Source organism: Lutra lutra, chromosome 5 (genome assembly GCF_902655055.1).
Source record: "Lutra lutra chromosome 5, mLutLut1.2, whole genome shotgun sequence".
Lineage (NCBI taxonomy): Eukaryota > Metazoa > Chordata > Mammalia > Carnivora > Mustelidae > Lutra > Lutra lutra.
In genome coordinates this window covers 107,181,243-107,195,460 of record NC_062282.1, presented here as the reverse complement: position 1 = coordinate 107,195,460, position 14,218 = coordinate 107,181,243, and the positions used below count along the sequence as shown (strand labels likewise).

The window sequence follows — 14,218 nt, the reverse complement described above, 5'->3', positions numbered from 1 at the left end:
AGGAGACTGAAAATGATAACTAAGAGCTTTTAAGAAATCAGTCTTTTGGGGCGCCTGGGTGGCTCAGTGGGTTAAGCCGCTGCCTTCGGCTCAGGTCATGATCTCAGAGTCCTGGGATTGAGCCCCGCATCGGGCTCTCTGCTCAGCAGGGAGCCTGCTTCCTCCTCTCTCTCTGTCTGCCTCTCTGCCTGCTTGTGATCTCTCTGTCAAATAAATAAATAAAATCTTTAAAAAAAAAAAAAAAAGAAATCAGTCTTTTCACAAATCTTTAGTACAGTTAGCCTAGCCAAAAACATAAAAGCCTGTAATTAATCCATCCCCCCATTCTGAACAGTTCAAAATAAAACGCTATACCTTTTAGAGCATCCTTATAGATGGTGATAAATAGTTTGAAGATGTCCTTTGGAATAGTATCTTCATTTGGCAAACATAATAAAAGAATCATAATTTCTGCCTGTCCCAAGCCATGCAGTCCATTGGTCGAGAAGTACCAATATTTGTCTGAGGAATCTTAAGCAATAAAAGCATACAACTATAAATATCAACTTCTGTTAGCTGAAGAAACTAATACAGTTGTCTTTTGCATGAAGCACAACTTTTCAAATTCCTTATTTTCCCAAAGTTCTCCTCACAAAAAAAAAAAAAAAACTTTACAACTAAATTGTTTTAAGATTAATGTAAAAAAGAGAAGGGATCTTTGGAGTCAATTAATAAATAACACTAAAATAAAAATAAAAGATGTATTAATAGGCTGAAATGTAGTGTGGATAAGAATCAAGTTTGTTTCAGACAATGAAAAGCTGAGAGATTCATTGAGTACTGAGTATTATTTACTTTCTTATTTTTAATAAAAAAAATGCTTTCTTTAAAACTGTCTTTATTGTTACTAAATCAAGATTCTTGCTTAATTAAGTTTCAGTTTATCAAAAAGCTATATGAAATATAGTCAGTTGTATTGTGAGCACCAGGTATAGCTAGGAGCCCATATCCTTAACCTAGGACTGAATGAAGGACACTAGTAAAAATCTTTAAGTTGGTTTCAAGTCCCATTGAATATAAATTTGCAAAATCTATATTCATAGGTGGCTGACAAACCAATATTCAAAGCTGATTACTTTTCATGGTTGCCAGTCAAAATTTAATTAATTTCAGAAATCCCACATACCAATTAGGCAAAGAAAGATCAATCATTACTTACAAAATACTAACTTGACATTCACCAGTAGATTAGCATTTAGGACAAATGTAACAGGATGAAAACTTTTGCCTTCAAGAAGCAAAATGATCCGCTCATGAGATGGGTGTTCCTCTACTACAGGCACTAAATCATGAAAGTAACATATTAGTTAGAATATGACTTCCTGTTAAATATGCTTGCAATAAAAAAAATTATAAATCCACCAATGGCTTGATCAAACTTAATAACAAAAGCAAATCCATTTCATAAAAATCAGTTAATACCCTAGACAATTATTATATACTCATTTTTACTTTTCTACTTAAAGGTATTAATATTGAAATACATATAAATCCTGATACATTAAATTACATATATGACATATATGCAAATATATTGATTAAATAGTATATTTATATAATTTTAGCCCCTGTACAATTTTAAGACAAACATTTTTATAAAGTGGATCGAGACTGCCAGCCACTCCAATTATAAATTCTGGAATTTGGGGTGCCTGGGTGGCTCAGTGGGTTAAAGTCTCGGCCTTCGGCTCAGGTCATGATCCCGGGGTCCCGGGATCGAGCCCCGCATCGGGCTCTCTGCTCAGCGGGGAGCCTGCTTCCTCCTCTCTCTCTGCCTGCCTCTCTGACTACTTGTGATCTCTGTCAAATAAATAAAATCTTTAAAAACAAAAACAAAAATACATACATAAACTAATTCTGAAATTCACAACTCTTGAAGTAGTCTAGACTCAGGGTGTACATACTGCTTGCTGCCATATGCCCTATGTCACTGACCAAGAATCAAAAGGATCTTGAAAATAACAGGAAAATATGTATGGCATGAGAAATACAGGGCTTAAGGTATTTCTGTCACTATAGCTAGGTTCATGAAATGGCTCCCAGTGATGGAACAGAGATCCTCAACTTCATTCCCCTATATTATCATGCACAGAACACAATCATTTCGGGTTGCATGATGCAGCATAATGCCTGGGGTGACAAGGATGTATCCCTAGGGAACTACTCTGAGGTGGGAGCTAGTCAGAGAATCTCCAGCTTGGAAAGGATCATAGAGATCAAATAGGTGCTCATCTTTTACATAGGAAACTGAAGCCCAAAGAGATTAACATGTTTCAAGTCATAGATGTATTAAGTAGCAGATGAGAAACTAAAATTCCTAGCTTTGCTGTTCAATCCAATACTCTCTTTAGGCACTATGCTCCTTTCTTTATTTAAAAAAAAAATGTTCTATGGAGGGGGAGCCTGAGAAAAAAATGATAGAGAGTTAAAACGCTAATAAATGGGAATATTTTCAGGTTTAAAAGTGTATGAGTTTCCCTGTCAAACTAAACTTTTGCCTCATTCTAAATTAGGGACTCAAAGTGAGATAAATGAGTCATATTCAACTTAAAAGTTCAGATCTTTTTAGAATTTGGTTTCACATAACAAGACTTTTTGTAAACTAAAGATACCAAGCTATAGTACATATTTCAACCAAACTGTCTCAGCTTAAAAAACATGAATTTCACATGTCACAAAATTTACCAGTACATTCTTTCAAAAGAAAGAAAGAAAGAAAGAAAAGAAACAAAGAAGACCCTCTTTTTAAAATTTAACTATTAACCTACCTGATCCCTTTTCTCCAGATGCAACCAGAAGAGGGGGCAAACTGTCCTCATCATTAGGTAGAAGACTAATCTTATTGCAAACATTCTTGTCAATACCACACAGTAACCTATAATCTGAAGTACTAGCAACAGGTAAATTGCTGTGAACTAAGACACCAGTAGGACTAGCTGGTCCCTCAACTTCTGCAAAAACATCATCACTTAGTGTAAAAGAACAAGAAGTAGGTAATCCTTCAGTGCCTGTGCTTATGGGCAGTTTTTCCATAGATGGAACCTGAGAAATAGGACTCCGAATTATCTCATTTCTTGTAATATCTCCTATCTCATTGTTTGCTTTTTCCACTGTAGTAGAATGGGCATGATCCACTGTGTTTACTGTCTGTAAAATATGGAATTTAAAAAAAACCATCAGTTCATATTCTCTATTCAACTATGAAATGTTGATCTCTATAGCCAAAGATACCTTTTTAATAAGAATAACTAAAACCAAAATGGGCTCAGAAACTCTTCAGAAGCCAACTTTGCTAACCAACAGTATCACTTGCTCCTTTAAATTCAGAAAAGGTTTAGCTTTACCATATCACATATTTGGGTAGATATTAATGACTTTAATTTTATAGACTAGAAGGAGGAGGCAAGGAGAACCTCAGTATCCTGTACCGTACCACACAGTAAGCAAACTTAGTTGAACACAACTCTCCTTCAGACAACAGCCAAAAAGCCTTGAGTGGAGATAGGTAGCAAGGGACAGATCGGGGTGGGGAGAAGGCAGGAAGGGGAATGGTTAGGAAGCAAAGTGGTAGGTGTATTCCTCAACAGTAACCACAAATAAACACTTCAAGCCGGCTTCAGTTAAGCCCCTTTCTTTTTAAACTGGGCAAACCTGAGTCAGTATTAAATGAAAAGCATTTGTGAACTCAAGTAAAATTTATTAGGCTGTTTAGAACTTTCATTTTGTTAAAATATCAATTGAGGATAGGTGTTTATTTAGGGCTCTTTTGTAAATTCTAGCTCATGAAACCTGACAAACAGCATAGGTTTATATGGTATGTGAAACAGAGCAGGATACATACCTATCTTGTCTAATATATACACACAGGATAAACCAGGCAACTGGCACAGAGTAGATGCTCAGTAAATATCTGTTTACTGAATAAATACATTCCTATTTCATGTATGAATACTTGCTTCTATGAATATTTTGCTACTTTACAATGAAAGTTCTTAGTGGGCTGGGATTCTATATTACATATCTTTAACACCTAGCACATTTGTGTAAATGCAAACATTAATACAATATAAGACACTTTAGTGAATGTTTAAAAATCATTAAACAAATATTAGTCTGGGCACCTGGGTGGCTCAGTTGGTTAAAGCGTCTGTCTTCAGCTCAGATCATGATCCCAGGGTCCTGGGATTGAGCCCCGTGTCCCCACTGGGTTCCCTGCTCAGCGGGGAGCCTGCTTCTCCTGCCCTCTGCTGATCCCCCTGCTTGTACTTGCTCTCTCAAATAAATAAAATCTTAAAAAATTTTAAAAACCCACAAATATTAGTCTAAATTAAATTACTAAATCTCAGTTCTATTTCCCTATACCAGGGGTTCTTAAAATATGGGTCAGGGTTCTCTGAGGTCCCTAAGACCCTTTCAGGGAGTCATTGGGGTCCTAGGATTTTCTTCATATAATTTAACCAAACAACATATCACAATAGACAGAGTGTAAAAGCAGATGTGAGGATCTTTTTATTAAGTCAGACATCAAAGAATTTTGCAAAAATGTAAAACAGTGTTATTCCTTTCACTAAACTTTGGTTTAAAATATGGCTCATAAAAATATTATTTCTATTAATATAACTAATTTTAAAATTTTTAATTTTTCCAATTTTAATTTAATTAGATAAATACATTTATTTATTTTTTAAATGGGCTCCATGCATGGAGCCTAATGCAGGGCTTGAACTCACGACCCTGAGATCAAGACCTGAGCTGAGATGAAGAGTTGAGACACTTAACTGACTGAACAATCTAGGCACCCCCACACAATTTTAATTTTAATACGGTAATTATCACTAGGTATGACTTCATAATCTATAGCTCTTTGAAGTTCTCAAAAACTATGCTTTTATCCCTTTATGCTTCTAGGAGCATAAAGGGATCTTCGGATCAGTAAGTTTGAGAATCATTACCTTAAACTAACATTAAAAAAGGTAAAATCTATAATATACTCACTACTACATTATATGTTTGCCATTTTAGGAAGGTTTTAAAACAAGTAAGTACTCTAATAATCACACACGAAATATACTTAAAATAAAATGTTATTAAATTAACACATCATTCTTTAGATTCCTTACCAAGGGCATATCAGGTAAGAGAGGGCTCATGTCTTCAGAACATCTTTTATTTCCAGATGATAATTTTGTTGTATCTGCAACTTCACCGTTGGGCAGTATACCATCTGCGAACCATACTCTCTTCTGTTCTTTGGAGCATAATCCTAGAATCAGTTTAAAAAGTAAAGCACTTGAATTTGGTATACTGCAATGGTTTAATACTAAATCAATTGGGAAATGTTTTCAAAACCTTTCTGCTATCCACTGGCAAGACCTGCCTTCTCAGGGCTGCAAAGGCCTACAGAAGTGGCCTTTTGTGATTCATCTAGCTGGAATGGAAGTCTTTTCCTTTTTTTATACAAAAGGCAGGAGTAACCCTAGGAATCACATACTCAGAAATAGAGTGGATAGGAAAGGTTATATCTTAAGACACTGGGGCAGATTTAAAGCCCATATTACTAGGTAGTGAGTGAAGAATGAATAAAATTTAAAGACGAAGGCACAAGGTAGAAAAATGTAGACTGGAAGATGACAGATAAGCAAAGAAAAACATGGGAAGAACAGAAAAAAGTATAAAAAGACTAAAAAAGATATAGGATCACTTGTGCATCAGAGGTCATTTTCTTAAAATTCTTTATTTAAATTAGGTTATTTCTTCTTTTTAATGTATTTAATAAGAGAAACATGTTATTTTTTGTTTTTATAATGTGGACACAGAACTTTAATATTTTCTTCCCAAATTTGGAGGAAGTAAGTAGCTATCAGAATAAATATGTGTTCTCTTTTGTTACTAAGCATCCATCCACAGAGGAAGGTTATGAAAATAGCTGCCAGATGGTTTTAGGACAATATAAAAATCAAAGGATCAACATCTGCCTTCCAGAACACAATACAGATAACACTGAGAAAATTGGAATTACATACAATTTTTGCAATATGGGTAGACATACTAAATAAGGTATCTTTCAGATATCTGCAATCCTTTTATAATTTAGTAATTTAGGATGTCAATATGAAAGAACATGTAAATTTTTTTTTTTTGGTTGGTGGTTTTTTTTTTTTTTTTTTTAATGTATTTATTTGACACAGAGAGAGATCACAAGTAGGTACAGAGGCAGGCAAAGAGAGAGGGGGAGCAGTCTCCCCGCTGAGCAGAATGTCCAATGCGGGGGCTCAATCTCAGAACCCTGAGACTGTGACCAGAGCTGAAGGCAGAGGATTAACCCACTGAGCCACCAATGTGCCCTGGTTGTTTTATTTTTTAAGATTTTATTCATTTATTTGTCAGAGAGAGAGAGAGAACACAAGCAGGGGGAGCAGCAGGCAGAGGGAGAAGCAGACTCCCCATTGAGCAAGGAGCCTGATGCAGGACTTGATCCCAGGGCCCCGGGATCATGACCTGAGCCAAAAGCAGAAGCTTAAAACTGACTGAGCCACTTATGTGTCCCAAGGACATGTAAATATTTTTAAAGCATATTTATTCATTTTAGAGTTGTAACATATAACCATATATGCTGAATCTCCTTATCTAAGTTATGATGACAGAATATAGCTACATTAAATAAAATGAAATCCAAAGTAATTATCAGAAGTATCTGAATTTATTTTTAACTGACATTTACAGTTATTTTCTGGCAAGTTAGAGACTAATAGTTTGTATTTTAAAATGTACACAGGCGTGGTTGGGGCGCCTGCGTGGCTCAGTCACTTAAGCAGCCAACTCTTGGTTTTAGCTCAGGTCACAGTCTCAGGTTCCTGAGATTAAGCCCACTTTGGGCTCCACACTCAGAGGGGCATCCTAAGAGATCAGGGCACTGCTGAGAGAGAGGATTCTGTCTCCCTCTGGCCCTCCCCCCGCTTGCTCATTCTCTCACTCTCTAAAATAATAAATAAATCCTTAAAAAAAAAGTATATAGGCATTACTCAAGGTCCTAAATTACAACAGATTATATAAAAAGAACAGAGAGCCAAAAATTTTATATAGATTAAAGAAAACATACTTATTGTGGTAAAATATACATTTAAAAACAGATTTTTAAAGAAAGGGAGGTATGTCCGGACTTCAAGCTCTATTACAAAGCTGTCATCATCAAGACAGCATGGTACTGGCACAAAAACAGACACATAGATCAATGGAACAGAATAGAGAGCCCAGAAATAGACCCTCAACTCTATGGTCAACTAATCTTTCGACAAAGCAGGAAAGAATTTCAAATGGAAAAAAGACAGCCTCTTCAATAAATGGTGTTGGGAAAATTGGACAGCCACATGCAGAAAAATGAAATTGGATCATTTCCTTACACCACACACGAAAATAGACTCAAAGTGGATGAAGGATCTCAATGTGAGAAAGGAATCCATCAAAATCCTTGAGGAGAACACAGGCAACAACCTCTTCGACCTCAGCCGCAGCAACATCTTCCTAGGAACATCGCCAAAAGCAAGGGAAGCAAGGGCAAAAATGAACTATTGGGATTTTATTAAGATCAAAAGCTTTTGCACAGCAAAGGAAACAGTTAACAAAACCAAAAGACAACTGACAGAATGGGAGAAGATATTTGCAAATGACATATCAGATAAAGGGCTAGTGTCCAAAACCTATAAAGAACTTAGCAAACTCAACACCCAAAGAACAAATAATCCAATCAAGAAATGGGCAGAAGAAAAAAAAAAAAAAGAAATGGGCAGAAGACATGAACAGACATTTCTGCAAAGAAGACATCCAGATGGCCAACAGACACATGAAAAAGTGCTCCACATCACTCGGCATCAGGGAAATACAAATCAAAACCACAATGAGATATCACCTCACACCAGTCAGAATGGCTAAAATTAACAAGTCAGGAAATGACAGATGCTGGCGAGGATGCGGAGAAAGGGGAACCCTCCTACACTGTTGGTGGGAATGCAAGCTGGTGCAACCACTCTGGAAAACAGCATGGAGGTTCCTCAAAATGTTGAAAATAGAACTACCCTATGACCCAGCAATTGCACTGCTGGGTATTTACCCTAAAGATACAAACGTAGTGATCCAAAGGGGCACGTGCACCCGAATGTTTATAGCACCAATGTCTACAATAGCCAAACTATGGAAAGAACCTAGATGTCCATCAACAGACGAATGGATAAAGAAGAGGTGGTATATATACACAATGGAATACTATGCAGCCATCAAAAGAAATGAAATCTTGCCATTTGCGACGACGTGGATGGAACTAGAGGGTATCATGCTTAGCGAAATTAGTCAATCGGAGAAAGACAACTATCATATGATCTCCCTGATATGAGGGAGAGAAGATGCAACATGGGGGGTTAAGGGGGTAGGAGAAGGGTAAATGAAACAAGATGGAATTGGGAGGGAGGCAAACCATAAGTGACTCTTAATCTCACAAAACCAAATGAGGGTTGATGGGGGGAGGGGGGTTGGGAGGGAGGTGGGATTATGGACACTGGGGAGGGTATGTGCTATGGTGAGTGCTGTGAAGTGTGTAAACCTGGTGATTCATAGACCTGTACCCCTGGGGATAAAAATATATGTTTATAAAAAATAAAATTAAAAACAAAAAAAACAAACAAAAAAAAAAAAAGGGGAGGTATGCCAGTTATTTACCTATTGTTTCTCAAACCCAGCCCACCCTTTTATAAGGTGCTCTTTGATGCCAGGTCGAAGTCTGGAAAAGTACAACTCCCAGACCCCCTTGTTGGCTGGCTCTGGTCACGTTCTGCCAAGAGCACTGGTGGGAGACTGGAAGTGGGAAGAGAAAGAATTCTGTTTCTAGTTCCTGCCAGGATCCTTGCAGCAGTGGTACCACCAGATATAGGTGCATGCCCTGTGATTTGCAGTACTCCAAACATCAAGGCTGGAATACTCCTTAATTCAACTAAACACCAATCCTATGAAGCCCCTTGATGGTTCCAGCATTTGCTATTTGGTGTTCTTCCAGAAATCGTACCACCAGTCACACCCTGAATTCCAGGTCTGAGAACCAAACACCTCTTAGTACTCCGAAACTGAGTTCTAGAATATTGCCTTCCGCCTTTCATTACTCCAACCCTAGGAGCAGTGGTTGCTTCCAATAGTTAGCAGTCTCTGACTCACTCTCTGAGTTGCTCTTCCAACCTTCTAACACACATGCATACCAGTTCCCTGTATTTTTATTTCCCTGTATTTTATTTCCCTGTATTTTTATAAGAATACAGTTCCCTGTATTCTTATTTTATGCAATTTTATTTTTTTCAGTGTTGCAAGATTCATTGTTTATGCACCACACCCAGTGCTCCATGTAATACGTGCCCTCCTTAATTCCCACCACCAGGCTCACCTAATCCCTCATCCCTCTCCCCTCCAAAACCCTCAATTTGTTTCTCAGAGTCCACAGTCTCTCATGCTTCATCTCCCCCCCAATTTCCCCCAATTCACTTTTCCTTTCTTTCTCCTAATGTCCTCCACATTATTCCCTATGCTTTACAAGTAAGTGAAACCATATGATAACTGACTCTCTCTGCTTGGCTTATTTCACTCAGCATAATCTCCTCCAGTCCCATCCGTGTTGATACAAAAGTTGGGTATTCATCCTCTCTGATGGAAGGATAATATTCCATTGTATATATGGACCATATCTTCTTTATCCATTCATCTGTTGAAGGGCATCTTGGCTCTTTCCACAATTTGGCAATTGTGGCCACTGCTGCTATGAACATTGGGGTACAAATGGCCCTTCTTTTCATGACATCTGTATCTTTGGGGTAAATACCCAGTAGTGCAATTGCTGGGTCATAAAAGCTCTATTTTTAATTTCTTAAGGAATCTCCACACTGTTTTCCAAAGTGGCTGCACCAACTTGCATTCCCACCAACAGTGTAAGAGGGTTCCCCTTTCTCCACATCCTAACACTTGTTGTTTCCTCTCTTGTTAATTTTGGCCATTCTAACTGGTGTAACGTGTAACATGGTATCTCAATGTGGTTTTGATTTAAATCTCCCTGATGGCTAATGATGATGAACATTTTTTCATGTGTCTGTTAGCCAAATTCTTTCTGATATCTAGTCTGGTCTGTCTTCACTAAACCTTATCAAACTAGAAATTCCATTAAAAAATTATCTTTAGGGGGCGCCTGGGTGGCTCAGTGGGTTAAAGCCTCTGCCTTCAGCTCAGGTCCTGATTCCAGGGTCCTGGGATCGAGCCCTGTATGGGGCTCTCTGCTCAGCAGGGAGCCTGCTTCCTCTCTCTCTCTCTGCCTGCCTCTCTGCCTACTTGTGATCTCTCTCTGTCAAATAAATAAATAAAATCTTAAAAAAAAATTATCTTTAGTCTAAGACACATCATTTTCTTCTAGTTACCTTCAACATTTGGTTGTTTAAGTGCTGAGATCGGTAAAGTTGTAGGTGAAGGTATACTGGATGTTTGGGTCTCCTGAAGAGGCTGGATGGTGGCACATTCATCAGAATGATTAGATTTAAGATTAGAACCAGTTGGACTCATCATCCTTTCAAATGCTTGAGCTAGAAAGGGAAAAATATTAAAATATTGAAATACTTTTGAACTTCAAAGTAAATTATGATAAATTATCTATTTTTCAAGTTGTGAAGAGAAAGAAATCAATGGCTAAGCAAGAAAAAGTAGTACTTGGCAAAGATAATGTCCTTTCTCCAGTTGGCAGCACTCCACTTCAGTATAAGCTACCAATCATTACTTCAATATTGTATTTGGTAAACGTTTATCTACTAAAGAAAGTAACCGTTATTTAATATGACTGTCTCTATTTTTGTCCTTGTACTCCTATAGTCTATTTACAACACAGTTCAGAGTGATTTCTTTAAGACATAAACCCTATCACATCATTCCTCTGTTTAAAATCTTTTAATGGCTTCCCAAGTGGAGTGAAGATTTCAGTTGTTACAGTGGCTCTCAAAACCTACACAGTCTATATCCCTATCTCCTCTGCCTTCCCACTTAGCTCTCTCTCTGACCTCATCTGTCACTACTATCCCACTTGTTCATTATGATCCAGCCATCCAGGCCTCCTGGTTCTTCAACAAGTCAAGCAAGCACTCACCTAGTCTTTGCTCTTGCTGTTCTATTTGGACTGTTCTTCCCATAAAAACTCACATAGCTTTATTCTCTCACTTCAGGTCTCTGCTCACATGTCATATTATCATAAAGCCTAACTCTGCCTATCATTAAAAAATACTACCTCTTGAGGCACCTGGGTGGCTCAGTGGGTTAGGCCTCTGCCTTCGGCTTGGGTCATGATCTCAGAGTCCTGAGATCGAGCCCTGCAGCGGGCTATCTGCTCTACGGGGAGCCTCCTTCCTCCTCTCTGCCTGCCTCTCTGCCTACTTGTGGTCTCTGTCTGTCAAATAAATAAATAAAATCTTAAAAAAAAAATACAACTCTTGCCACCAATCTGTTACTATCTATCCCTCTTATACTCTACTCTAATTTAGGATATTATCACCATCTGATAATGTCTTTGCTTACTGTCCACCTCTCCCCACATACCTAATCTCCATGAAATAAGCTCCATGAGAATAGGACTATATTCTGTTCACAGCTGGAACTCCAAAATGCAAAATAGTGCTTGAATACTGCTGAATGATTTTTCATCCAAATGACATGGAACAGCATTGGTAGCTTTCCCCTCATCATTTCTCCAAACCAATCTGCTATAAATGTCACCACTGCTAAAGTAATCCTCCTTGAGTACCCCTGAATGATAGCACTGTCATGAAATGGCTTCAACTCACGAAATAAAATCCATATATCTTACCCTGGGTTTTGAGTAATGTCCAACTTGCCCCAAATCTACCTAATGGCACTCACATGCAAGATTCCCTGAAACTTATACAGTCTCAGCACAACTTCCTCATTATCCATAATCTCTAATTAAACTATCTTTTCTTTTAATCCTTCATGGAATTTGTCTTACAAACCTTGAGCTATCTTTCTCATCCTATTTAATAACATTATTTTAAATGATCACTTCTACCATCTTCCACCCTAAGGTTGATATTAAAATAACTGGTATTTGTTTTTTTTGTGGTATAGAAATTAGTGTTAAATAGAACCCTAAGTGAAAATACACTCTATAAGATATCGTAACGCAATAAATAAAAATAGACAACTAGATAACCAAATTCATTCCAAGATATTTTCTTTGATAAACCAAAGCATGATCTCAATATCCTACTGAGTCTCTTCAATGACTATACCTTCTCCTCTCCTGGACCCTTACAGTTAAAATGTTTTAATGTTCACCCAGAAATCTGAACTGTCAACTCAAATAATGTTTCAAATCTTAATGGCTAATTATTTTCAAGTGGGGAGGGAGAATTATGTGGGAACTTGCTCTCATATTTCTGAATTCCAACAGGTTGTCTGGCTAATAGCCCCAGCAGGCTTCTAGACTACTGAAATAGCAAAGGAAAAAATAAAACAACTATAAAGTCTTAAACTAATCTCTTCATAAACAAGGTTGGTAAGATGGAAATATAAAAAGTTTACACTCTATTATCTTCCAGAGCAGAGGTCAACAGCAGGGAGAAAAGCAGCTTACCTCAGGCTAATAGACTCACATCAGAGCTTTTTGGAGAATTGCTGAAAAAATTTATCTTCATTCAAAAGAGAAAAACAAATTATTATCAGGTATTTATTCTCCTGGCTAACAGGAAGCAGTACCTGAGCTACTATACAGGTCTGGTATTGAAAAGTCCCAAGTACTATTTGCTGGGAATTAAACTGTCAACAAATCTTTGAAAATGCCAAGTACTCCAAAGGCCAAATGTGTCTTTGAGGGAAAAAACCCACAATACGATGCACACACACACACACACACACACTCTGTGAGAACACAAATAAGACCACCAAGATTATTGCTGATAATGGTAGCTAAGCTAGGGAGCCAGAAACAATGGGAAATACATACAAACAAAATTCCAAAATTGAGAAGGGAAAAAATGTATGAGACAAAATGTGCCAATACTGTGACAGTCCTATGAACTTATCTATAAAATCATAAAAATTATTACCTTATTTTGCATTCCCATCTTAGGGTATAATTTTCAAAAAGGTGGGAACTATTATCTTGCTTTATGCTATTAATTTATAACACTGAATTCTACTTATTGTTAAGTATTCTGTAAATTTTTAGATTAAGATGATAAAGATGGCAATGATGATGACAAAACAAATAGGAAGATGAAATGCAGCATTTAGGGACTTGGTACCTGTTAAAAGTTAATGAACTGCCACTCCAGAAACTGAATGCTTCCTTTCCAGATTGGTAGTATTAATTGTGAGAGTAGAACAAAAAGAAGAGAAACCAAGCCATGGGATGTCCCACCTAAGCCAGATAAGTCAACACTAGGTCCTCGCCTTAAGAAAATAAAGAAGTTTATCTTTGTCACAATCCAATTGTTTTTAAGATATATTCAATTACTGGAAGAAAATATGTCAGGTTAATACTCACCTTTACTAATAGTCTCAAAGCAGACTACACATACTCTTGCTTCCTTTTCCAGATATTGTAGTTTACATTTCCTATTACAACAGACACCACAAAATACCTATAAAGAATAAAATATCAAATTTGGTTTTGTGTGAACCATGTTTATACCTATGGAAGGCAGGGGAGGAGGCAGCCCAAAATCTAATTAACCAAACACCATTTTTCTGATTACATAAATAATTTTTCTAATCACTATAATCACAGGTAGTTATTAAAATGGTTCTTTTTTGTTTTACTTCAGTGAGATTTCTGCAATTTAAAATTGTGTGTCTGACAAGAAGAATTCCTTTAAATCAATTCTGTTAATTAGAAAAGAAAAAAATTTTCTTTAATGAATAAGTTTATAAATTTAAAAAGCTTCCTGTGGTTCTTTATTTAAAACTTTTAAAAGCAGAGTATTATTATTATTCTAAAAGAGAGGAGAGTTGATCTGAGACCAACATAATACTGGAAATTGCTGAATAAAAAAATGCAATGTTATTTCTATAGGCAACCCTTAGAGTTTACAGACAAAGCAGTCAGAATGCAAACAAGGTCAGCTTCAACATTCTGAAGCTGTGGCAGCCAATTTGC

At 37.0% G+C, this 14,218-nt stretch overlaps 1 protein-coding gene across 1 annotated transcript in view; it reads right to left on the bottom strand.

The window, feature by feature from the left end:
• Nucleotides 1–14,218, bottom strand: part of ZFYVE16 (zinc finger FYVE-type containing 16) — a 40,552-nt gene that overhangs the window by 7,963 nt on the left and 18,371 nt on the right. Inside the window, exons 4-9 of the mRNA XM_047731641.1 lie at nt 13,607–13,703; nt 10,479–10,640; nt 5,160–5,302; nt 2,808–3,186; nt 1,199–1,321; nt 355–510 (exon numbers count right to left, since the gene is read on the bottom strand). Of these exons, the coding sequence (XP_047587597.1) occupies nt 355–510; nt 1,199–1,321; nt 2,808–3,186; nt 5,160–5,302; nt 10,479–10,640; nt 13,607–13,703 (1,060 nt within the window). The remainder of the gene's footprint in view (nt 1–354; nt 511–1,198; nt 1,322–2,807; nt 3,187–5,159; nt 5,303–10,478; nt 10,641–13,606; nt 13,704–14,218) is intronic.